At 50.1% G+C, this 23,874-nt stretch overlaps 1 protein-coding gene across 1 annotated transcript in view; it reads right to left on the reverse strand.

Moving 5' to 3' along the window:
- Positions 1–436: 436 nt before the first annotated feature.
- Positions 437–23,874, reverse strand: part of CSMD2 (CUB and Sushi multiple domains 2) — a gene marked incomplete at its 5' end in the record, with an annotated part of 226,308 nt that continues 202,870 nt past the window's right edge. Inside the window, 18 exons of the mRNA XM_082071314.1 lie at positions 437–573; positions 1,115–1,290; positions 1,819–1,957; positions 2,455–2,542; positions 3,240–3,352; positions 3,902–4,063; positions 4,470–4,535; positions 5,047–5,226; positions 6,992–7,103; positions 7,746–7,819; positions 10,034–10,207; positions 11,417–11,590; positions 12,784–12,963; positions 13,688–13,864; positions 16,489–16,671; positions 18,741–18,914; positions 21,337–21,525; positions 22,241–22,414. Coding sequence (XP_081927440.1) covers positions 1,131–1,290; positions 1,819–1,957; positions 2,455–2,542; positions 3,240–3,352; positions 3,902–4,063; positions 4,470–4,535; positions 5,047–5,226; positions 6,992–7,103; positions 7,746–7,819; positions 10,034–10,207; positions 11,417–11,590; positions 12,784–12,963; positions 13,688–13,864; positions 16,489–16,671; positions 18,741–18,914; positions 21,337–21,525; positions 22,241–22,414 — 2,519 coding nt within the window. The 3' untranslated portion in view covers positions 437–573; positions 1,115–1,130. The remainder of the gene's footprint in view (positions 574–1,114; positions 1,291–1,818; positions 1,958–2,454; positions 2,543–3,239; positions 3,353–3,901; positions 4,064–4,469; positions 4,536–5,046; positions 5,227–6,991; positions 7,104–7,745; positions 7,820–10,033; positions 10,208–11,416; positions 11,591–12,783; positions 12,964–13,687; positions 13,865–16,488; positions 16,672–18,740; positions 18,915–21,336; positions 21,526–22,240; positions 22,415–23,874) is intronic.

Consider the following 23,874-nt stretch of genomic DNA (forward strand, 5'->3'; position numbering starts at 1 on the left):
GCTTGTCAAGTTTTGCTCTTCTCATTGAAAAGGTCTCATTTGAAAAAAATCTTCCTCCGCAAAAGCCCTGGGTTGGAGAAAACAACAAAGAAATGACCCACAAAACCACAGAAAGACAAAGCAGGAACTCATCCTGTCCCACACCGGTACTTCCCATCAACGCCCGTCAGCACCTTGTGCAGCACAACCTGGTTTGGCCTCTTTGCTGTCCGAGATCTTCCCAAAAGTGTGGGGGGATTGGTGGGACCCCACATTCTGGGACCTTGTAACCAAAAGCAGGTTGTAAGAGCCTTCCCATCACCTCATCCGCTTCCCCTGGCCTTGACCTTGGGCCGAGACCCGCGTGGGGTGGGAGAGGAGCTGCGCCGGAGCGGACCTGGGGTTGGCTCCATCATCCCCGGCGGGACGGAGAGGGAGGACGCCGGAGGACAACCTCTCGGGGTTCAGAGTCCAGCGAGGTGTAGCAGCTTCTCCACAGCCTCTGCAAGGTTGGAGGAGGGAGGTGGGGAGGGAATGGATGGAGACTAGTGAGGTGAAACACAATCATCCACCAGACACCGACCCCGGAGGAATCTGGGACGATGGGAAAGGAAGGGACAGAGAGAAGAACATGGTTATTACATAAAGGAAAGCCTGCAATTGCTTTTTTTTTTTTTTCCCCTCAAACTAAGAATGTTCCCACCTAGAACGGCTTTTAAGGACCACAGGGAACTTTTGTTTATGACATTAAGTTATTTCTTTGCCCAGCAAAACTTCTTAAGCCCTTGCTTTACCCTCCTCTGATCGCTGTGCAAAACACCCTGTCTGCAGTCACACAGTGAACGGCCTCAGACTCACGTTTCCATTCACGTGGCGACCGTTGTCACCACAGGACTATTTGGATTTGCTTTGCCGCTGGTCCCCAAGGGGTCCTGCCCCCAGTGGCAGTGAGCACTGGAGACCCAGAGACAGGGATGCTGGTTTGGGTCCTGCCTTAGGCAGAGATGCTCCCCTGGGCAGCCTGAACCCCTCCGGGTGCTCCTGTGAACCCCGTTTTGACCCCGCGTTAACAATTGACGAACAGGAGGACAGCGGTGGCACCGTCCCGCTCTGGCGCTGCCGTGCCGCCACTCACCGCAGCGGGTTCGGCGCTATACGGCCGTGCACACAGTGCTGACCGTGAACTCCGTCTCGTTGGCCATGATGTCCGTGGGCTGCAGGTTTCGGTCATACATCGGATTTTCAAACGTTGCTCGGACGTTGGTGTTTTCATGGCCTGCGTAGCCATTGAAGGGGACTTTTGGTCTTCTCCTGTAGAGAGAGAATCCAGAGAGGACACAGCTACTCCTGCTGTAGTCAAACGAATATCCCTGATAAGGAGTCAATAGAAAGGAAAAAAGCTGCTTTTGGAGAGGGTAAACACCTGGGGCTAAGGCAGAAGGGATCTATAGGATAATCTGGCCATATATTTGTGGCACAGGCATCCCTGGGTGTTGTAGCCCTGAGCGTGCTCCCTCCACGTTCCCACAGCGGTGCACGGATCGGGAGAAGTAACTAATTTACACCAGATAGAAAGCCAGCCTGAACGCTGAAGTATGAAATTTACTTTGCCTTATCCTACTTAATGTTGCCACAAATCTTATTAATGGTCATAAAAGCCCTCAGCACTCTCTTCTCCCAACACCCTCGCCCCTCCACGCATGCTCGCTCCCTTATTTTTTCACCTTCTGAATCAAATGAGAAACCAGGTCTAGGGGGAGCGCTTTTAAGTTGAGCTCACAAGTATTTCTGTCAGCCCCTGATTCTGTTTCACCTGCTGGCATCACTCCTGAAACCCACCTGTGTTTGTAGAGATAAAGCACAAACCCTGCAATAATCAGGGCTATGAAAGGCACAAGAATGGCAGCTGCCACAGAACTGCTGTTTGATGCAAAATGGTGTCCTATTGATTCCGGATCATTTTCCATCATGCTGATGTCTGAAACACAGCAGAAGTAAAGATGTCTCAAAACAGCGTGGTGGGAAATGGGGTTTGCTGGAGTTACAAGTTACATCTTTGACAACAGAACATGATGATTACACGTGTTGCTGTGAAAGGTCTGAGCTGCATGATGAATGGTTTTGAGATATCACCTACCTTAGACATCATCATTTTTTTAGAAGTGCAATTAAAGACAGATGTAAATAGATTTCTCTTACCAAAATGCTAAAATTTGAATGCTTAAAGTTAGGCTTTAAGGGAGACTTTCAAATGCTGCAATAATGAGCATCTAATTCTCCATAAAGGTGACAAAGACTCCAGGGTCAGCTTCCAAAAGCCCTAAGAGACTGAGGAGCTCAAGCCACATTTTAAGAGAGATTTAGGAGCTTAGACCCTGGGTTGTCTGAGCTCTGAAGCGTCTCTGTGATTTTATAAAGCGAGATGGAGAAACTTCTTTGTGGTAGGGGGAAAAGTATTAATGAAAGGAACTCTACCGAGCCTCTGAAGGCCAAACTGCCCGAAGCCTTTGCCGCGCACAAAGCCCTGGTACACAAACGTCCCGCTCGACGACTCCGACGAGACCTGCAACGAGATAACGGGTTTGTTCAGCGCTTCCCTGGGACTTCAGCACCCAGCCAGTCACAGTCTCTGCCAAGTTCATGCACAGCCTTCGTTTGATTCAATTGCCCAGAAAATGGTGGTGCTTCTTAAGAAGTCTGATTGCCCAATGATTTGTAAAGACTCTCACATCTCAGAGGTTGGAAAAGAGAAGTCTTGTTTGCAGTAAACTACAGAACATGCTGCTGATGCACCAGGGATAGAGAAGGCTCTGGGTCAACCAGATGCGTGTTTCTTCTAAGCTCCCGTGGGTCTCTTAAGGACACGGGAAGTTACCAGACACAGAAGTTGACTCTGTAGGGGAAGATTAGCTCTTCTAGCTTGATGTTTAACAGATATAAAAGGTTAGAAAGGAATTAATCACGTTGGTTTCTCCTTTAGTGTCATCTGAAGCCTTAGAGATTTAAAACCATAGGGCAATAAAAAACCATACAGCTGCCAGGGAGCACCGAAGAGCCAACTGTCATGTAACGTTATCTTGTGTGCTGAAGAACACCTGATGTCCCCTTCAAGCGCGCAGGTCACCGGAGGACAGCAGCCTCCTTGTGCCACCAGCTGAAGGAGACGTTCCCTCCGCTTCAGTGAGGGAAAAGCCAGGTTTGATAGCAACGGGAGGAGCTGCACGGGTGGCCTCTGTGTAAATGGGTGCCCATGTACTTACATGTCCATCTAGAGCCCATTTGTCGTTTTTGAACTTGTTGACAAAGATCTCCACCGGCCCCGTTATCTGGTAAACCTGGAGAAGCAGGTGCACGTCTTCTTTCTTGTAAACGCCTGAAAAATAAGTGGCTTTTAATCACTAGACCACAGCGGCAATCTTTGAGCTTCAAGTAATTAACTTTCTACCTGAGAGAGCAGAGAAATGACATCGTCTAGAGGGGACAACTCCTACCAACCCTGTCAGTGGGAAACACACCACAAACACCACCCCACGGTATTAAAGACATTTTGCACACGGGAAGAGACTCAGCTGTTCATGTTCAGGTTCTGCTGCCGGATCAGTAACACCCTGGTGCTCCAGGAGGGCAGGGACAAGGGTCGCTCCCAACTTTTAACCTTGTTTGTCTTGGACTGCAAGTCCAGCACAAAGGGAACGGACGATGGACTGGGCTGACCTCCCTTTCAGGTGGAGTCAAAGCAAGCTCAGGTACATGGTTTTGTTTGCCTTGGTCTGATCGAAGACTGGGGACTTCAAAGCTGGGTGGTTCTGTACAGCTCTACCAGCATATCAACATCACTGAGACGGCACAACACGCTGCCCCTTGCTCCGAGACACCTTCTGACGACTCTAAATCCCTCCCAAGGGCCACGTCACCCCCTTACCGGACACCAGGAGCTCCACGCCGCTGTGGTCTATCAACGTGGCATTGACTTTACTGGTGACAGGGTCGAAGCTGGTGACAGACAGCATCGCAGGCTGCTTCTTCCCCATATATTCATAGGAGCCTTTCCACAGGGAATTCCTTGCGAACACATCAGCGGGCACTAGAAACCACAGTAAATGGGGGAGGCAGAAAAACAAGCGTATTGCCAGTTATTTCCATTTTTCAGAAAGCGAAATAGAGCAAATTTCTTTCTTTCTTTGAATTCACAAATACATATTTAGATATCTCAAATCCCACCCACTCTCTGTGTTATCATCACTGAGTACAAAGCCCAAAAGAAGAACAAACAAGCTGACGACTTTAATTTTGTTGTTTCGACAAAAAAATGACACAGAAGTTTTAAGAATCAACCCACCGTCAAATTAATTTCTTAGGAAAAGCTAACAAACCCCATTTTTCTTAAAAAAGCTGTAATGTAAAACATCCTGGAGGGCTTGAATCTCCAGAGCACACCAGGATAGAACCATAGAATCATTTTGATTGGAAAAAACCCTCCTCTACGGTACCTGAGACCTTGGCGAGCGGCGGGTCCCGCGCGGTGCCAACCGGCCGGCCGCTGGGGCGGACATCGGCTGAAAGAGACGGACAGACACCGCCTGTGAGCGCAGGACCGTGGAAACACTGGGGTTGGAAGAGACCCTCGAGGTCATGGAGTCCAACCATAACCCACCCTGTCCCTGCCCCATGTCCTGAGAACCCCATCTGTCCAACCCTCCAGGGATGGTGACTCCAGCACTGCCCTGGGCAGCCTGTTCCAATGCCCCACAGCCCTTTGGGGAAGAAACTGTTCCTAAATCCAACCTCAAACTCCCCTGGTGCAACTTGAGGCCGTTTCCTCTCATCCCTTTACATGTTCCTTTGACTGAGGCAGGTAAAAGGTGAGTGGGCTAAAGAACAATCTTTGTCTCGTGCAGACGCTTCGACATCCAAACCATTGGGTGGAGAATCCCCTGGGAGCCGCGCAGGACCCCGTGCGAGCTGTGAGTCCGCAGCCAGCTCAGCCAACACAGCTCCCGGTGTGCCCGTTTGCCCCGGGCTGCACTGCTCCCCGAGGCCAACGCGAAAGCTGCCCCGAGCTTTTACCGAGGCAAATAGGTGGTTTTCCTGTCCAGCTGCCGTCTGCTTTGCAGGTTCGGTGTTCAGAGCCCCCGGTGAGATAGTAGCCGCTCTGGCAGGAATAGATCAAGGTGTAGCCCAGAGACGGCAGATCCAGAGCTCCGACGTTGGCGTGGGAGGGCGTCTCCGGCTGCTTGCAGTGGTGAGCTGAAAAGCACAAGGACAATGAGATAAGAGACACCGTCCAGTCGTACACAAGAAGGCATAAAAGTGACACCATGATGACAGAAATCTCCTACAAGAGCTTCTTTCAGCAAAAGCTTTCCCTGCTGGCTGAGGGAGGCAATGCCATGCCTGGATTATTCCCCGCCAGATGAATTAACGGGACGGCTTCCCCTGTGTCACCGGCTCGATTGCTCTTTCTGCCTGAAGCTCTCAGGGGATCCTTCACTCAGATCCAGGTTCCATGAACTGAGAATCAGGCTCTGCCATCCCCACCTTTTAAGGGAGAAAAGTCCAAACCAAACGATGCTAAAGACACCTCCCTCCTTTGAGCTCTGGCCGCAGCACTGTGTCTATCCGTAGACCAAAATCTGCTTTTATAGGACAACACCCATTAAATTAGAACAGTGATTCCAGTGAGTGCACTGGAGATCTGGTTTTGTGTAACCTCTCTCCATGGCACCACCACACGACCAATAATTTGCACCCACCTGCCCACAGCATCACACAGTAAGTCCTCAAGTGTGCAACACTCATAAATTTCTATAGTCGCTCGATAACCTTCAGGATTTGGCCCAGAGAAATTAAGGCTGAACTTGTCCAACTCCCTGCCCACCCTGCTCTATCAGATCCTGTTATAAACATGTCACCACTTTCCTTGAGAAGTTACAACACGAACCAAATAAATCAGAGAGCCGGGAAGCTCCCTCTCGCCCGCACCGTCAATTTGCCCTTTCTGCAGCTCTCAAACTGCTCATGAATGAAAACAAATCCTCGGCAGCCTTCATGAGGTATCATCTCCATCCTTGTTTTACAGAGATGAAATATAAAACCTGGAAAGCCAGAGGACTAACCCGCAGCCCAGCTCTCATCAGCGGTAACCGCATCCAGCCCCGCTGCGCATGGAGAAAGCTTTACGCAAAACCTAAAAGCAACAGCTTGGTGGTCCTTGCTGGCACGGGGAAGCCGAGAGCATCTTTATTTCAATGCAGCTGGCACAAGCAGCAAAATCCCATGTACAGGGACAGCTGCATCCCTGCGGTCTGAAACTTGGGAGCGTGGGGACTTTGGGGACACTTTCCCGTCACCCAGGTGAAGGCAGCTCCTTCCAGAGCAACCACCTGAGGATACGTGGAAGAGTTTTAAAGGCGGGGGCCCTGGTTGGGCTGTTTGCAGAACGAGCCCCTACAGGGTTTGTTAGTGGAAAAATATCTTACCAATAAACCGCCTCACAAGGGAAAGGGAAAAGCTTTTAATACTTCCGATGCAGAGGCCATGATGGATGTTACCACTTAAATACATTAAATTAAACTCCTGCTGTAGCAGGGGAAAAAAAATGACAGACAGCTTAAGGAAAAGAGCAACACGTTATTAAACATGAGGAGAAACCCTGCTCTGGCGGAGAGCCCTTCTGGCTAAATGTTAACCCGGTCCCTGGAGCGTGAGCTCACATCTCCGCCATCAAATGCGGTTTCAGAAGCACAAAACCTAGTCTCACCTGAAACTACGTCTCTGAGGAAGAACCAAGTAAAAAAAAAACCTCATCTGAAATCAGAAGTGGTCGTGTCGAGAGAAAAGTGATTGTGCGATCTCCCTTTTCTTCAATAATATGTTTTCTCAGAGCTCCCCCAGAGATTACCAGCAATTTGCATGATGTGCAGCAACAAAACAAGGTAACAGCGCCGTTAAAGTAAAGGTGACAAACCAATAAAGGCCCCGGTGTCCTCAGACAAATGTGTGCCGCACTTACGGACGCAGTCGGGCTGCACGCCGCTCCACGTCAGGTTGGGGAGGCAGGTCCTGGTGGTGGAGCCCTGCAGCAGGTATCCCTTCTGGCACTTGAAGAAGATGATGCTGCCCACCTGTTAGAGCAGGAGATCCAACACTGAACTCCCAGCCTGAGAATGCACAGGTACTTTTATCATCTTCCATCTTTTCTGTGCTGGGAAGAGGATTCAGCTGCTTCCTTCCCTCCCTGGCCTGGTGTCGGAGAGCTCTCAGAGCCCCCGGAAAGCTGCAGCCTTTAACCGCGCAGGGATTTGCTTCTTTTAGGTGATACTGTGTCTCAGTATTAATTAAAAATGAGATTATTTCATTAAAACTCAAGATTAAGATAACTAATTAGCAGGGAATGGGCACCCGCAGGGCCGGCAGCGGGGGCTGGAGCTGCAGCACCCCAGGGAATCGCCTCGGGTTTTCCTCTCCTTTCCGCTGATTTCACACTGTACGCGAGCAGAGATTAAGGAAACCACCCACAGAATTTGGTCTGAAAACGAATGGAAATTATGTCTCCAATGTGAATGCTAATTACACTAATAACTATTAATTAGCACTGTAATTAATACAATAAATAACACGTCGGTAGTTAATCCCGTACAAACGCACTCCGAGGTGTGATGCAGCACGCAGGGATGTCCCGCTCGCGGGAGGAGATGTTAACGTGTGTAAGGACTCGGACACAAACCCCAGTGAGTACCGGGGGGTCCCCGCTGCCGGGACAGTACCTGGAAGCCCTGGGAGTTGTTCTGCACCCCAAAGAGCGGCACGCCGGGGTCCGCGCACGTCGTCAGGCTGGGGTCTTGGAAGAGAAGAACAGAGACGGTGTTTTAAAGGAGCAGCTGGGGAAGCCCCGTCAGAGCTCTGCCTTCCCTGCTCCACGCCTTTGCAACAAGACAGGGATATTTTTGCTACAGAAGGAATACAAAGCAACAAGGAGAAATACACGGATCTTCTTGTTTCTTCAGTCCCTGACGGCTGCAACACAAACTAACCAGAGGCACTCCAACACCCAGGAGAGAACAGAGGAACATACAAATGTAAGAACTAAACCCTGTGTCAGGAACAACTCTCATTCAAGCCATAGGGGCTGCGGTGACTCCGTCCTCTCCCGTACCCTGGGCCAGCACCTTTGTCATCTGGGAACCTCACAATTTCATAGTGATAGATGGAGCTGGAAATTTTAATGCATCTCAGATGCATAATCTCTCTTTACACCTCGTTTGGTCTCCATCTATCAGAAGAAGAATACACACAGGTCAGTAGGAATACTTGCTGCTACTCCTCCAGCATCCATCACTTTTTCTGTGTCAACGGTAGCAGAGCGTCAACAGAATTAAGGCAGAGATGCATCACATTAATATCAGCATCCCAAAGCGAGCAAAGGAAACAGTTTCTGTCGAAAGGCAGCTCAGCAGCAGGACGTTCCCTGCTCCTGGGGATCCCAGGATGGGGTGAAGCTGCGATGCTGCTCACAGGGATGCTCTGGTACCCGGCGGGGGTGGCTGTGTCACCAGGGAGCTGGAGCATCACCAACCTCAGTGCCTTCATCCTGCCACTTGCTCAACACTGCTACAAGAAGGACCACAAACCCCGCAGCAAATCCACCTCTACACTTAATGAAAACACTCCAATTAACAGGATTGTGCAAGGCAAGAAATAAATTAAGAGAAGTCTCCACAATCCAGCACAGTGGCCTGTCAATAGAGCCTGCAGCTACAGGACAATGGAGCACAACTTCTGTACTTAATGGCACAGTTCTTTATTTTTGTGCCTTTATTCCTTATGATCTCACTAATCTATCTCTTCACGCTGAAACATTATGCGCTTGGTGTCATCCCCGTGTCCTTAGAGCTGCGGTGAGTAACTCAACAAACGACACAAAATGTGGCCAATTTGGGGCTGCGGCGCACAAGCCAATTCGTTTTCCGTCACTCGCTTCTGCTGAGCTTGTGTCATTTGTCACTGATGCAGCTTCCATGGAAGCCCCCAGATAAACCACAGCACCTAAAATAAACAAACAACGAGACGCGTGGCTGGATGAGGCGCAGGTGACGGATGGCGGAGGGCACAGCATCGGTCTCCTGCCTTCATCCGGGGGGTCTGCGGCGCTGGCAATCAAACAGATCTCAAAAATGGAAGAGATCTGAGTAGATACAACACTTTGGGTGTCAGAAATGAACATCCTGGGTTAAGTTTTTGCAGACACAAGTCTTCTCCCTTCTCATGGTTTGTTTTGGGGGGATAAATTCTATACATTCCATCAGCGGCATGAGCAGCTGTATTCGCTGGGCTCAATCACAGACACTTTGCAGGACCAAGTGCCATTAAATACAACAGGATCCCAGACAAGGATTTGTAAGAAAGTGATGACGCATTTAAAGCCAATATTTACAACAGGAGGCAGGTGCTCCCAACTCTTTATACATGAGAAAGCTCCTGGTGAAATCAGTAGGAAACCTGGAGGTTCAGGCCAGGAGTATTTTTACGTTACTGTAACTCGTGAGGCATTTAAGATGTAGCTAGAACAACTGAAAACCGTGAAGAACGGCCCGAGATCGGTTTCTGCCCCAGCCGCCCCCATAAGGGGATGATTCTGGTGTTCAGGTAACAGCACACAGCCCACGCAGTTTATCACCACGGGAGCCCTGGGCTTCAAGAACATAGCCCGAGTTTTAAACAGGCGAAGAATGCTGTGACTAATTCTGATTATACACCTCTGATAGGTTTCAAAGGGTTCTGGTAGCCCCAGAAAATGGGCACCTGAGGAAGGTGTGGAAATTTCAGCCTGAATCCCAACACCACGGCTAGGCAAAGCCATTGGTAGGGTTTGATCGCCATCTACAGTGCCTTCATACTTCCAGGGGTTGTTATTCCTCCAAAAGCACCATCTTTATAGAACTCTAATTTTCAGGGAGAAGAGCTAATTTCTGCAAACCCAGAAAAGAAAAACAAATGGGAAAGCAAAGCAACAACCCCGAGTTCTTCGCTGGTGGATGGATGAGCGTCCCCTCACCGATGCAGCTGGGCTGGGTCCCGCTCCACGTCCCGTCCGACTGGCAGAACCTCCGCGCGGATCCCACCAGCACCAGCGGGGCCAGGCAGGAGAAGGAGACGGACGAGCGGTAGGTGAAGCCTCGGTCCTCCCTCCTGCCTTGCGCGGGGATGCCCGGGTCTCCGCAGAACACAGCTGCAACGGGCACAGACACACCCATCGCCATCAGCCTCCCCAAGAGCAGCGTTAATAGACCCACCTGTAGCTTATTAACACCCCAAACCCTCCCACGCCCTGCCATAAACTCTGACCGGGGAACCGGCTGTGGCAGAACTGGCTGCTTTCCTTCTAATTCTCTCCTTTTGTCAATTGCTGTTAATTAACTTCCACCTTCTCCCCCATCTTTTTTTTTCTTTCCCCTAACAGCACGCTTAGTTTTAAAATGTATCTCTAATTGCACGATGTCAAATTGCTGTATGGTTCCATGTCACGCAGAAAGCCCATTAATTATACAAGATCCAGGGAAAGGTGCAAGGAACAGAGTGAGGGCTTTGTATGATTTAATATGAAAATGGCTATTGTGCAGCTGCCAGCCATTCAGCCAAGAAAAGCAACTCCAAGCTGCCTTTATCATTATGAGACATTTAACTAATTTTTTCGCATTAGCTATTGTATTGAGCGCGCAGGTTTCCACCCAGCCAAAGCTTTGCCTTCACAATACATTCCAAACCCTCTGCCCTTTGCCAAAGGTTTTGTCCTGCAGCCTTTGGCAGTTTCAAGAGTCCTGACTGCAGAAGATTCAGTTGCTGGGGAGACACACGGACAAACAGCTCGTTGTAAAAGATGCTGGGTGGACAGGAACATGTAAGGACTTCAGATTTGTTGCGAATGTGACCTCCCATCTCTGTTATGAGAGGTGGAGTGACCAACTGCGTCCCCACAGCCACCACTGCCTCCTTGCTACAGATACAGGACAAGGGGTGATGGTTTTAAACTAAAGGACGGAGATTCAGGCTGGACATCAGGGAAGAATTGTTGGCCCTGAGGGTGGTGAGACCCTGGCCCAGGCTGCCCAGAGAGGTGGTGGATGAACCATCCCTGGAGACATCCCAGGCCAGGCTGGACGGGGTCTGAGCAACCTGAGCTGCTGAAGATGTCCCTGCTCATGGCAGGGGGGGCACTGGGGGAACTGGGATGGTCCCTTCCGACCCTCACTATTCTCTGCTTCTAACCAGATATTTAACTTAACTGAGAACGGTTCATCTGTACCCCTTATGGTACCACCAAGCAAGGCAGAGTCAACACTAAAATCAGCTACGTGGAGACCAGAGATGCTGGAGTCAGAGCATCAAAGAACTGAGTTTCAACACCCAACTAACGCTTGAACACGCAGCTGCTACTCACGGAAGCACTGGGGGATGTCCCCGCTCCAGGAGCCGTTGCCCTCGCAGGTCAGCACGGCGGGCAGGGAGAGCTGGTAGCCCTCCAGGCAGGCGTAGCTCACGCTGGAGCCCCAGCTGAAGTCCGAGCCCACGACCTTCCCGTTGGGGACGGCCTGGGGGGGCTTACAGAGGATGGCTGAAAGAAAAACACAAGCGCGCTCAGGTCTCTTGACTTCTCAGCGTGGTTATTTCCATTAAGAAGCAAATCCGTGCAGGATCAAAGTGATTCTCTGCTCCTGGGACTGGCCTAGCAGGGGGCTGGACACACTTTTCCAGCTGTGTGTGCGCAGTCCGAAACCCCAGGATTTTACTTTGAAGTCAGAGTTAACCGAATCCCAAATCTCCAAGTCAGATTTCTGAGTCAGTGCTCGTTTCCAGCCGAAGGTAAGAACCCAGCCTGACTTAGCGTGAAAACTCATCTAAGATTCCCTGCCAGATTCACACATTTTGGACAACCTGGCCAAGTTTCAGATTAGCAGTTGAATCAACCACCAGTCTGTATTTCATCTACTCCAGGGTGTTTTAATATGACATTTTTGCAGCGCTTTGCTTTTCAGCTCAGAGGAGCACTGGGGAGGATGCAAATCAGCCTGGCCTCCAAAGGAGACTCTGCCCGCATTCTGTATTATTCCTGCAACGTTAGCTCAGCAGAGAGAATGAAAAAGGAGGGTAAGAATTGCTCTTTACAGCCTCTGAAGGAACTGGAGTGTATTCGGAGGTTTCTATGTGGTCTGCATTTATATCGGAATCATGACAAGTGAATTTTCCAGATTGCTGAAGGAGTACACGGATGCTGCTACAGGTCTTATCTACACTTGGTGGGCAAGTAAAACATTCACAGTACAGATCCAGCCTGTCCTGCAACTGCTTTATTATTTCCCTTTCCTATCTCTGAACTACACAGGCAATCTCGGAACTGAGGAATAATGAAAAGAGTTGGAGGAAACATTTTTCAGGCTTCAAGATGATGCCAAAAAGTGTGTGCTTGCAAAACACAATATTTCATTCGAGTTTGATCTGGGTTTTTGTGAAGAATAAGTCACTTAACTCTCAGTGCTTCACTCTTCCTTTTCTACTACAGGGATAATAGCGATCACCTCCCTCCCAGACATATTGTGATGATTGATAGACCTAAAGATAGCAAGGTGTTCATGCTCTGTTGATGAAATTGCATAAGTGCCATAAACACAGGGGACAGATTGAATGATAGGACCGAGAAACTCCCAGCTGGGCCGCAGGCACCGTGCAGCAGGTGCTGCCTATTACCTTGCCAAAAGTTTGTGGCATTTAAAACTCGCATCCTTCGGTATTCACAGCAACCAGTCTTACCCTTGCAGGCAGGTTTGGTGCCGTTCCAGGTTCGGTCTTTCGTGCAGGTTAGAGAAGACGCCCGGTCTGACTCCATCATGTACCCCGGCGTGCACCGGAACACCACGGTTTTGTTGTAGGTAAAATCGCTGCCCAGCCTGATGCCGTTGGCCGGCACGCCGGGGTCACCGCAGTTGATCACTGCCAAAGAAAAAGGAAGAAGCATTTCTGGGTGACCGTCCCTTGTCTCACGCTTCTGGAGCTGCAGGAACTAGAAACCTGATGGTCCTGAGCATTTTTCAATGCAGGATCTACTCCACTAATAGTGGAGAAGGGAGCACTTGCAGCACAGAGGATCTGGACTAGCTATGGAGCAGGCTGGGCTACAGCACATAGAGAAAACTTTGCTTCTGCTCAGTGATCTTAACAGCACATTAAGACCTTGCAAGAAAAAGTATTAACACACATTAAACATTAAAGAAAACCTGGGTAAAAAATCTGGGCTAGATGGAAAACTGCCCATGGCACCATCTCCTCTCTTTGCCCTATTTACTGTCTCTTGTGCAAGCTCACGTTTGCCATCACACACGTTCCTGCTGCAGGAACACACCAGCTCCTCTATGGGCACCGGAGCCAGGAACGCTCACGTTCACAGCCCCGCAGAGCCCTCGAGCTCGGCTGACATCTCCTCCCAAAAGTTATTACAGAGCCGCCTTCATCCAGCTGGAAAAAAACAAACGCAAAGCAAGAGTTTTCCATTAGGTACCCGCAGAGATCGCGGGCCGAGCGGCTGCTGCTGTCACCGAACCGTTTAGCCGGGTTTCTTGGCGCGGCACACGGTGTGTGCGCGTCCACAGTGAGCGCCCAACGACCCCGACAACCTGTCCCCAGAGCCGCCTCTTCCAGAACCCAGCCCTGCGCTCACCTGTGCACTCCGGACTGGTCCCAGTCCACGTCCCGTTCACTGTGCAGTGCCTGCTCAGCACCCCTGTGGAGTAATAGCCTTCCCGGCACTGATAGATGATAGAACTGGAGAACACCAAGCCGTCGTTAAATATAACCCTTGCGTTGCTGGGGGTTCCGGGGTTTCCACAGGATATAACTAGAAAGCAAAATGGCAAAGTTAAAATAAAACAACACCCAGCAGCAAATAACCCCCCCAAAACAAGGCTTTCATCCTGCAATGGGCTGTTGTCAATAAAAGTAAGATTAGCTGCAAAGCCCCTGGATCAGCTCGGAGAGAACAGGCTGTTCCGAGGAGAATCCATCACAGGATCCCTCATACCAGCTCGGAGCAGGGGCAGCACGTCCCAAGGCCAAGAGCAGCATCCCTGGTACGGAGAACATTGGGGAATACAATTATAGGTTTGTCAGTGCCCAAGTTTTATGGCTAAAGTACCTCAGCACCACAGTGATAAAAGGGCACTGGAGTGAACGGTGGTGCACGAAGCCCTGGCACGACAAAATAAGCACCTACAATAATTGCATCCAGCCCTCGTTTACTCTGAAATTACAGGACATAATATTGCATGAATCAAGGAAAGGCTTAAACCACAAACTCCTGGCTCCCACCCCTGCAAGAGCATCAGTCTGCGCACGCACGGGGTGACCCAGGGTGGCCCTGCGCTCCTCCCCAGCGCACACACACAGTCTAAATTGTGCATTTTGCCAAGAAATGTTGGACCAGATGATCCTTGTGGTCCCTTCCAACCTGGGATTCTATAATTCTATGGATACTGCAGCCATTCTCGGTGGGGAAGCGCAGCTCCAGGCCCCAGCAGGAAAGCACCGAGCACAGGCCACCAGCGCAAGGAGAGGAATCTTCCTCTGCCTTGTTGCTTAGTTTGCTGACAGCCGGTTAATATATGAGCTTGTTGGAGACGTATCTGTTTGACAGGAGGAAACTAATAACCACTCCGGACTGTGTGCACAGCAACTCTGCGTGGCACTGGAACCACGCGAGGTGCTCTCTCGTTACCCATTTCTCATGCAGCCAACGTCTCTGTGATACACGGTGTCACTTCCAGGAGATGCTGGGATAAAAGTCAGATTCTATCAACTCAGAAAAAGCTCTGAATTACTATTTCCCTGCCTGCCCATACATCAGCTGTTCTCTGCTGCCCAGACTCCTCTACCTGTGCATGGGGCCAAACACACAGATATTACTTTGTGACTACAGGGAGACTCATGGAAATGGTTTAATTGCAGCATCATCAGCTGTGACCTGTATAGGCTGGATATAAAAAGCCATAAATTTAAGGATGAAAGGTTTGAACTTTTAAAATCATAATTTAAATATAAATAGGATCTAATCATGCAAGCGAGCAGTAGGTAGGTAAATAATTCCCACAGACATCAGTGAGAGATGTAAAATGCATTAGGCCCCCAAATAAAACCGGTTTTGGCACTGGCTTTTGAACAGGGTATAAATCCCAAAGACCCTGGAAATCCCACAGGCACCTCCGCTGATGGGGATGGAGGTTCCTCCTTCCACCACCCCCTCTGGGCGCTCAGCCCTCATCTTGCCCTGAATCCAAGCCCCAAATTCATCTCTCCCCCCGTCTCCTGTGAACACCCGTTCCGGAGAGCGGAACGCAACCAAGCGGAGGCAGGAGAACGCCTTGTAGCGAATACAAATGACGGAGACACAGCACGCTGCTCATCACTGCTAATTACCTTCCTATACTGGCCAGTCAGCACTGAACATTAAATGACTACGTTATAGGCATAACGTTATTATTATTCATAAAGTATGAGGGGGAAAAAAATCTGCCAGGGATCCATATTTTGGTGCCTCTGGAACCTGATGGGTTATTTATCCTGAGATTAATGAACAGAGCCTTTCCACCAGAAGAAAAAAACAGGGAATGAAAAAAACCCGAGACCTGAGTGTATTAATAATATGATTCAGTGTCTTTTCAATCAAGAGCTCCATCAATTTGGAATAAATTACCAATTCATTTATGAACTCTCTCCAAGCTTTTGGCTTTCAAATCAGCTGGAGAGCGGCACTTGCCCAGGTCTCCTTGCATTTGGTATCCTGCCTTGTTTTGGCTTTTGTTCTTTCCCCAATTGAATTTTAAACACTTTTATAAAACAGTAGCAGTGAGCAGCACAGCTCAGAGAATCCGGATGGGGGTTTATTAGATTGGATTATAGGGTCTTACTTGATTCCTTCAAATAGAAAAATAAGGGGTTTTGGGTTTTCAAATACGAAAATATGCTAACTGGATTGTAATTTGCATTTTGCGTTTCTGCTTAATGTAAATGACTCTTGCATGTGCCAGTTCCAGCCCTAACGGAGGTTTGAAGCTGCTGACATTCCTTGTTGTGCTGAATTTCCTCAACAAAGCAACAATGAATTAGCCAGCAGTACCCACAGATCTTAGTCCAAAACGGGGCATTTCTGATCACCCGGCTGGATACATGATGCAGATTAAGAGCAATTCACCCCAGGGAATGGGAGTGACAGTCTCACAAAAAGGTGGCACTCGTCCTCTAGCACTGAAAAACCCTCCTGTGAGATGTGACCTTTGGAAGCGGAGAATTGAGGCTCCTTGACATACACACAATATTTGGAGGAAATGGTGAGTATTTATTTCTCGCAGCACCAGACTGTCCCTGGCAACTAAACCAGAGGGGACGGGTGGGCTGGGCGGCCGTCCCTGCCGCTGCCACTCTGGGGACACCTGGGCAGCTTGGTGAGATGCGGGGCTGGAAAAATACCTTCGCATTCGGGCTGGGTGCCGCTCCAGGAGCCGTTGGCTTGGCAGGTCCTGTCGGACGAGCCCCGCAGCAGGTAACCGGGCTCGCAGCTGAACCGCACCACGCTGCCCACGCCAAAGTCATCGCCCAGCCCAATGCCGTGGGACGGGATCCCCGGGTCACCGCACACCCCCTGGCTGCCTCCTGGTAAGAAAAGAGCACAACATCAGCACGGTAAGCAAAAGTCGCGCGGTTTGGTCCTTCTATCCTCTCAACCGCGTTCAGAGGGCCAGCACACGGATCTGCATCGTGTGGCTGACTCGATTGAACTCCGGCTCTCAGCAGAGCGGTGAAATTCCTGATGAAACATTCCCGGGCTCCAGGAGCCCACTGGTTTGAAGCTGGTGCAGAACGTAACTCGTGAATGTCAAGACGGAGCCCAGCTGCAGCCGCTTTCCGCAGCAGCTGCTCCGGCAGAACGCGGCCTGGCTGCCAGCATCAGTCACGGCCATGGTTTCCCCCAGAAGCAGAAATTACGACGTGCTCCGAGCTGCCTCAGCACGCCCCATTGTATCTGCAGCACAAGAAGCTGTTGGGTTTGGAGCAGGGAAGCGGGAGGGATCCAGCTGAGAAACATCCGCTCGCACAAGCTGCGAGCGCTCGGAGCTGCCGGCTGCAAGTTTGGGGACAGGAGGGAGGGAGCAGATGCATCACAGGGGTTCTCTGGAGAAATGCCCAGCTCCTCGGTGCCTGACACAGCCTCCCACCAGGCCTGCCTGTTCTTGGCTTCCTCTGCTAATGGTCGGAGCAAACACATCCACCCCCAAGCCAGGAAAGACTATTTCACTCCTGCAGCCAACAATGAAGTTCTGTGCCTTGCTGCAGGTACAGCCTTTGCAGCGTTATGTGTAATATAAAACATAACGAGCATATTCATCATCTGGGGAACGCACTTGCTTGTAAAGAGGAGGGGGAGAATGCTCCAGGTTTGGCAGTTGCTTTCACATAATGACTTATTATCAAAGTCTTTTGTTGCATCTGGCCAAAGCTGCTGTCAGGCTGGAGGTGTTTTCTGCCTTTCCCCAAGCCCTTGGGTGGAAATGATGGTTCTGGGGCACTGGGCATTCAGAAAGCACCTGTCAAACGCCACCGGCCTTGCTCCAAAGCTGCCTCCATGAAGCCATTCAGAAAAGCCACACAAAACAGATGTCAGCAGGAACTAGCGCTGAACATTTCCAAATATCCACCGCAAACATGACAGGAGAGACAGTGAAAAGCACATGGGGAAAAGGCACGAACTAGAGCAGAAAACCCTTCCAAGCAGCTACAGATCAAGAACTCCGTAGATATGGCTTCTAAATATGAGGACTCTGCCTCATTTCTCTTTCCCTTGCAAAGAGGAGGTTAAACTTGGTCAAGTGGAGCTGCTAAATCTAAGTGGCATAATTAAAAATTAACACTTGTCCCACATGCTTTGCTCCAGCTAAGTTTTTCTTTTGTCTGTCTGTGTGCTCTCTGAGCAACATGTAAGGGGACGGCGTGGGAACGGCGTGCACAGCATCCTGCAGCCACCCCGCACCCTTCCTTCCATGAGCCGAGACCCCAGCGCCCTGATTCTGGGAGCCTCAGCAAGCACATCCCATTGCATCCCCCAGCACTCCGACCCAAATCCATCTCATCAGGGACTTCTTTTGCTTATCAGGATGTTTTCCGTGTCAAACTTTCCCCGCTCTGGCACAGGAGTGGGGATGGACTTCTGTTGCCAAACCGCATTCAGCGGAGATGTTGATGATGTGGAAACTCATTGTACCAGCTTCCACTTGCCTTGTGCAGACCTGGGACCGCTGTGGTGCCATTGCAGCAGATGTCAGGCCCTGGAAAGGGGCCACACAGGCTTCTTTTGTTGGAATGCATGACAAAGAGGGTCAGATGCTGCAGTCCAGGATGCAAAGACCTGATTTTGCGTAAGACACGCTCGTCCTGTACAGACTCTGCATGGAGAAGCCTGTAAAGCAGCAGGCTGCAGCACACCTCCTACCGCCACCATTTGCTGCAGTGATTTATTTCTCGTCTTGCAAGGCGAGTGGTTTACTCTCTGCCAGCGCTTATCAGCCAAGTTGCAGGGGACTGGATAGCAGTGATTTTCAGAACCTTCCGCGATACAGCCTGTGTATTCCTCCGGCTCAAAGCACATCAGGCTGTCACCTCGCGGGACAGAAGTGGCAGAGCAGGACGGGACTGGCCTGTCCCCTCCTTCCCGAAGGCCACCTCACCTGAGCAGTGCGGCAGGGACCCGCTCCAGCGCCCGTCCAGCTGGCACATGCGAGTGGCGTTGCCGACCAGCGTCCGCTTCCCCAGGCAGCTGTACCGCACCACGGAGCCCACGGTGTATTTGTCACCCGAGATCTGCGCGTGGGGCGGGGAGCCGGGGTGGCCGCAGGAGACCACTGCAAGAGAGAGATGCGCCGGTTCAATCACTGCCCATGATGCCCGTTTGAAGGCAGATGCAGCAGGTACACAGTAATACATAGCGTTTGAGGTCACTGCAAGGACTCTTGGCAGCTTAAACCCCCTCGTGCGCCCCAGAGGCCACCAAACGCTCGGTGGTGCCGGTGTGGCACAGCAGACCTTGCACCGGTCTCCTTTTGGGGGGACACGAGCTCGTCCTGTAAAAGCTGCCAAGGGTTTGTGCATAAATGCCCAGTCTTGACACTACACGGGCATTTTGCAGGTTCCTTGGAAATCTCAGCCCTTCTTAAACACGAATATTTCTGTGCACGGCCTCACCCGCCAGGCCCTGCGACACGGAGCTGCGATCGATGCCGTGTCGCACCGGAGCGCGTTATCCCGGCAGATTCTGAGCGCTGCTCCCTCGACCGTTGCTGGTAAGAAACCACCGCTAACAATAATTAATAGGTTTACTTTAGCTTAGCAATCAGAGCCAAGACAAGGCGGCTGTTGACAAATACTCTGACAGGTCTGGGGGCTATTAGACAGGTTTGGATAGGGATGCTCAGCGTAAAGACGGTGCACCACTCGTTTCTGAAGGAAAGCGTCCGTAACGGATAACTTCTCTCCCCCTGCTAGAGTCTAAAAATACCAACACTGGTATTAGGTAGAAAACATGATGTATGCTTCAATAAAAAGGAGAGCACGCGTATGTTTGGGCATGTGGGCGTTGAAATATTCTGGTGCAGAGCTGTGACTAAAACCAAGGACGCTTTGCAAGGAAATGGGTTTGATAGCTAACGCTTAAACTCACACTGTAACTAACAATTTAATAACAGATACTCCAGCAGCCTCAGCTAAGCTTAAAACCTGTGGCGGTATTGAGGTTTTTAAAGGATTTACGTGCACAGTGTGAAGACTGTTTCTTCTGATGTGTTGGGCTCTGCTCCTGTGTACTTTACTTATTGGACTCGCTCTCCCACCCCTCAAAGGGGATCAACTCTGGTTTATTCTCTTCTCAGAAAACAGCCAGGAGACATTTGCAAGCAAAGCTTCTTTGGGATCAACCCTCTTAATTTATGTTTTAGGAAGCACCTAGTAGTTTTAGGTGCCCAGTTATGTAAGAGGTATGGGTTGCAGCACTGAGCACATCTTCAGAAAACAAAGATGTGCAAGAATCTCTTACTATTCTTTTAACTATTAAGCCCACAAATGCAGACAATCAGTTGTCAAACTGACCTGCATTTCCAAGTTTTGGGAATGCCCCCACATCCTCCAAGTCAATGGATGCTCAGCATTTGAAGGAAGGACATCCCTTGTACTGAGCTGGAAAGCTGTGGGCTGAGGGAGCCCGAGAGGCCCCCAGGTTGAAGAGGTACCAACCCTCCCGGAGCCCCTGTGGCAACAGGCGGTTATCACTTCTCAAATCCCCATGCAACAAGGTGGCATGCTGCTAACAAAAGGAAAGTGTGCCAAAGTCTACTGCGTATGACCCGGTGTCGAAGGATAACACAAGAGAAAAAAGATACGATCATGGCTTTGGAACAGCTAAGGTGATGTGAACTCAAGGAGCTCCGTGTCTGACTGTTTGGGTGATTCGTTACGCCAGGTATCGAGCTGGCAGCTGCTTTAGTCTCCAACGGGACGTTCTGGCTGTGCTGGGGTTGCTCTGCTCCCGCCTCTGCTCCCCGGGCAGCCCTGCGACAACTCCAACACACCCTGGACTTTGGTTTTCCCAGTCTAAGACAGGGACTCCACTGGTGACACCTTTCACACAACACAGGGGCGCTCCTGGACTCAGTATTGCTCATTACCATGAGTATTTCATATCTTTCTGCGCTACTCTAAACACTCCTCAAGCTGAACCACCAGCCAGAACCTCCCACTTCTCTCTGCAAACCACAATGGCAAAGGGAGAGGATGCTGTAAAAAAGGGTCAGGAAGCAAACCCCCCGTCAGCACCTGTGCTGCAGCAGAATAAAGGCTCTATTTATTTATTTCCCCGTTGCAGTCATTTCTCTCCCCCAAAGCCTTGGGGATGAGTGGGTGTAGGAAACCCAGGGGTGCTAAACACGGTGTCTGCAGTCAGGCTGATTGCACGCTCCTTGTTACAAAGATCCGTGTTGCAGAAGTCGTGCTGCCCTTCTCCACCTGCCAGGCTTTTGCTGGAGCTGCACAGACCCAGTGAAACCCCGCGGGAGCCGCTTTCCCCTGCACAGGGAAACCACCCCTACACCCAACAGCATTTCTCTCCTCAGAGCACATATTTTCCTTCTGAGGACACTGAAACTGATGGAATGACTCCCATGGATTAACAAAAGGCTTTGCATCCCCATTTTTTATGTCACCACTCCGCTAAGCGACAGAGAAGCACATGGGATGGAGACCTGTGTTGGATGGGTATTATTCTGAAGGACTTACAAAGACACTGTGGGAGGGCACGGTCCCAAGTGCCATCCCCCTGACAGGTAAGGACATGTGTACCCAATAAGTAATATCCATGGCTGCACTGATACGACACAGTTGTTCCAAAGCTGAATCTGTGAGGACCACTCGGCTGCACTTGTCGGATGCTGTTTTCCAGGTGCCCGGGGTCAGTACAGTTTACAACTGCAAACAAACAACAACAAAAAAAAATACAAAACAAAGGGTGTAACAAAGAACAAAGGATTCCCCAAAAATGAGTGGGGAAAAGGGGAAAAATTGCAAATCACTTATTTCACTATTAAAGATATATTGTTTTTGCACTGCCATGCAAGGGTCAGCAGCAAAGCCTTCCTCTCCAGCCCCAAACTGGGACTTACATCAGCCAGTTGAGAATAAACTGATTTATTGACCAACACAGTATCAACAGAGATACTGGAATTAAGGGAATACAAAGGGAGGGAGTGCAGGGAGGGGAGGGAATTTGATAAGCGAATTTGAGTGCTAATACAATGGAAGCAGCCGAGATGGAGAAAGGGCTCTGCATAACAACTACAGCATTCACTTTGAGCAAACTGGTCTAGGGTCACCAGGATGACCCTCTACTAAGGATCTGGCCTGAGATTTTCTCATGTCCTCCCCGCTTATAACACATTATTTCAACATCTTGGAGGGTGCAGGGTTGGCAGCGTCCATTAACAGCTCTGAGCGAAGCCCAAGGGAAAATCAAGTTTGTTGCACTAGCTTTACACAGCCCTCGGTGTTCTGACACCGCTCAGAGGAACCGCAAGACTTGGCTTACGCAGATTCACGACAGCGTCAAGCTGGATTTTAGGAACCAGAGTAACCCACAGGTTAAACACAGGTCATTTTCTGGGAGCGGGGCGGGCGCGGGACTCACCGCGGCAGACGGGCAGGGTGCTGCTCCACTGCCCGTTGGCCAAGCACTGGGACTGGGCCGCCCCTTCCAGGCGGTACCCGGTGCTGCACGTGAACTTGGCCACGTCGTTCAGGTTGAACTGAGTCCCCTGGGTCAGGCCGTTGGCGGGGTTGCCGGGGTGGCCGCACGTGATGGCTGCAATTAGAAATCACAGACGTTACCTTCTATTCGCCTGGGAAAAGACAGAATAACCGTTGGAAGGAGGATCATAAAAATACCCCCCACATCAACCCTGAAACCCACAGCAACATCAAAGACTTGTAGCCAGCACTGTTGAAATAGCGAATCACGTTGCGAGCATGGTACCTTTGTTCATTTTACTGGCATCAGAAATTCTCTGAACCTCTCCCCAAGCAGCTGAGTGCCAGCATCCTACTGACTTACGCTGTAAATCCCTGGAGCTCCTCTTCAAAAATCCCAGCTATTGCTATTAATCTATTGCCTTACATTACCCTGGGCATCACACAGTCATGAAACCTGATGTTTTCCTCCCTCTCCCTGGTGTAAGTCAGATCTATGCTCACTGCAGTATAAAGTTACACCTGGAGGGACAGTTAAAAGAGAGGAAAAATATCAGAAAAATCAGGTTTCTAGCATATGGCCTAGAAAGCTTAAATCTTCCTGCTTTAAGTTTGAAAAACTTCAGGGGAAAATCTTTATTTCTACATCAGCAAAATGAGGATTTTTTGGTGTAGTTCTCACTCCTAGGGCTGATGTTGGGTTTGGCCAGCGCTGAGGTAAAGGGCTAAAGGATCCCACAACGCCCAGGGAAGGCGCGGAGGAAAAGGCACAGAAAATGCTGCTATTCCGTGTGCTTTTGTGGCTCCCGGCACAGGCGGGTGGTGCGGGGAGGACACAGCGAAGCCTTGAGACCTTCGCCTTGAGCAGAGCAGCCAGTTCCACGGCACCAAAGAAATGTCAGGATGTGCCATACAGAGATATTTGGCTGCTTTAGGAACGCGGCATCTCCCGACAGCTGAGGACAATGCAATATTGATTATTGTCACGCTGAAACAGGGTAATGGTCCATCAGTAAAGTCCAGCAGCTCCGCTGTACGGCTGCCAGAGCCAGAAGGGAAGATGAAACTCCCACAAAAGATCCATAACACGTTTGACTGCCAGGGCTGGACCAGACCATAGGGATGGGAATTTATTCCTTATGCAAGCTGGTGACAGGTACGGGGCTAAAAAATACGAAGCACGATCGCCTTTCAGTGCTGCGGGAAGCAGATGTCACATTCTCCGAGGTACTTCTGAATATGATTATACATGTTTTGAAGCAGATGATGGATTCTGTCCCAGAAAAAAAAAAGGCTCCCTGCAGTTGGCATGGATCAAAAAGACCCGTTAACACAGAGGAAGCAACTGTAGCAGGTTTAAAGAGAAAATATCAGGACAATAGGAAATTATAACGTGCTAACGCACGCAGCGCCCTGAGATTCTTCAGAAGCAATAAAGCCTCAAGGCACCTCGTTTCAGAGCCCAACAGTGCTCTGCTTTAACGACACCAAATTTATGGTATCCATAAGGCCTAATGTCGTGTAATAACTTCCAGGCCAACTTGTGCACATGAGACACCTTTACAGATCTCTGCA

This window comes from Streptopelia decaocto (genome assembly GCF_964273445.1).
Source record: "Streptopelia decaocto genome assembly, chromosome: 23".
NCBI lineage: Eukaryota > Metazoa > Chordata > Aves > Columbiformes > Columbidae > Streptopelia > Streptopelia decaocto.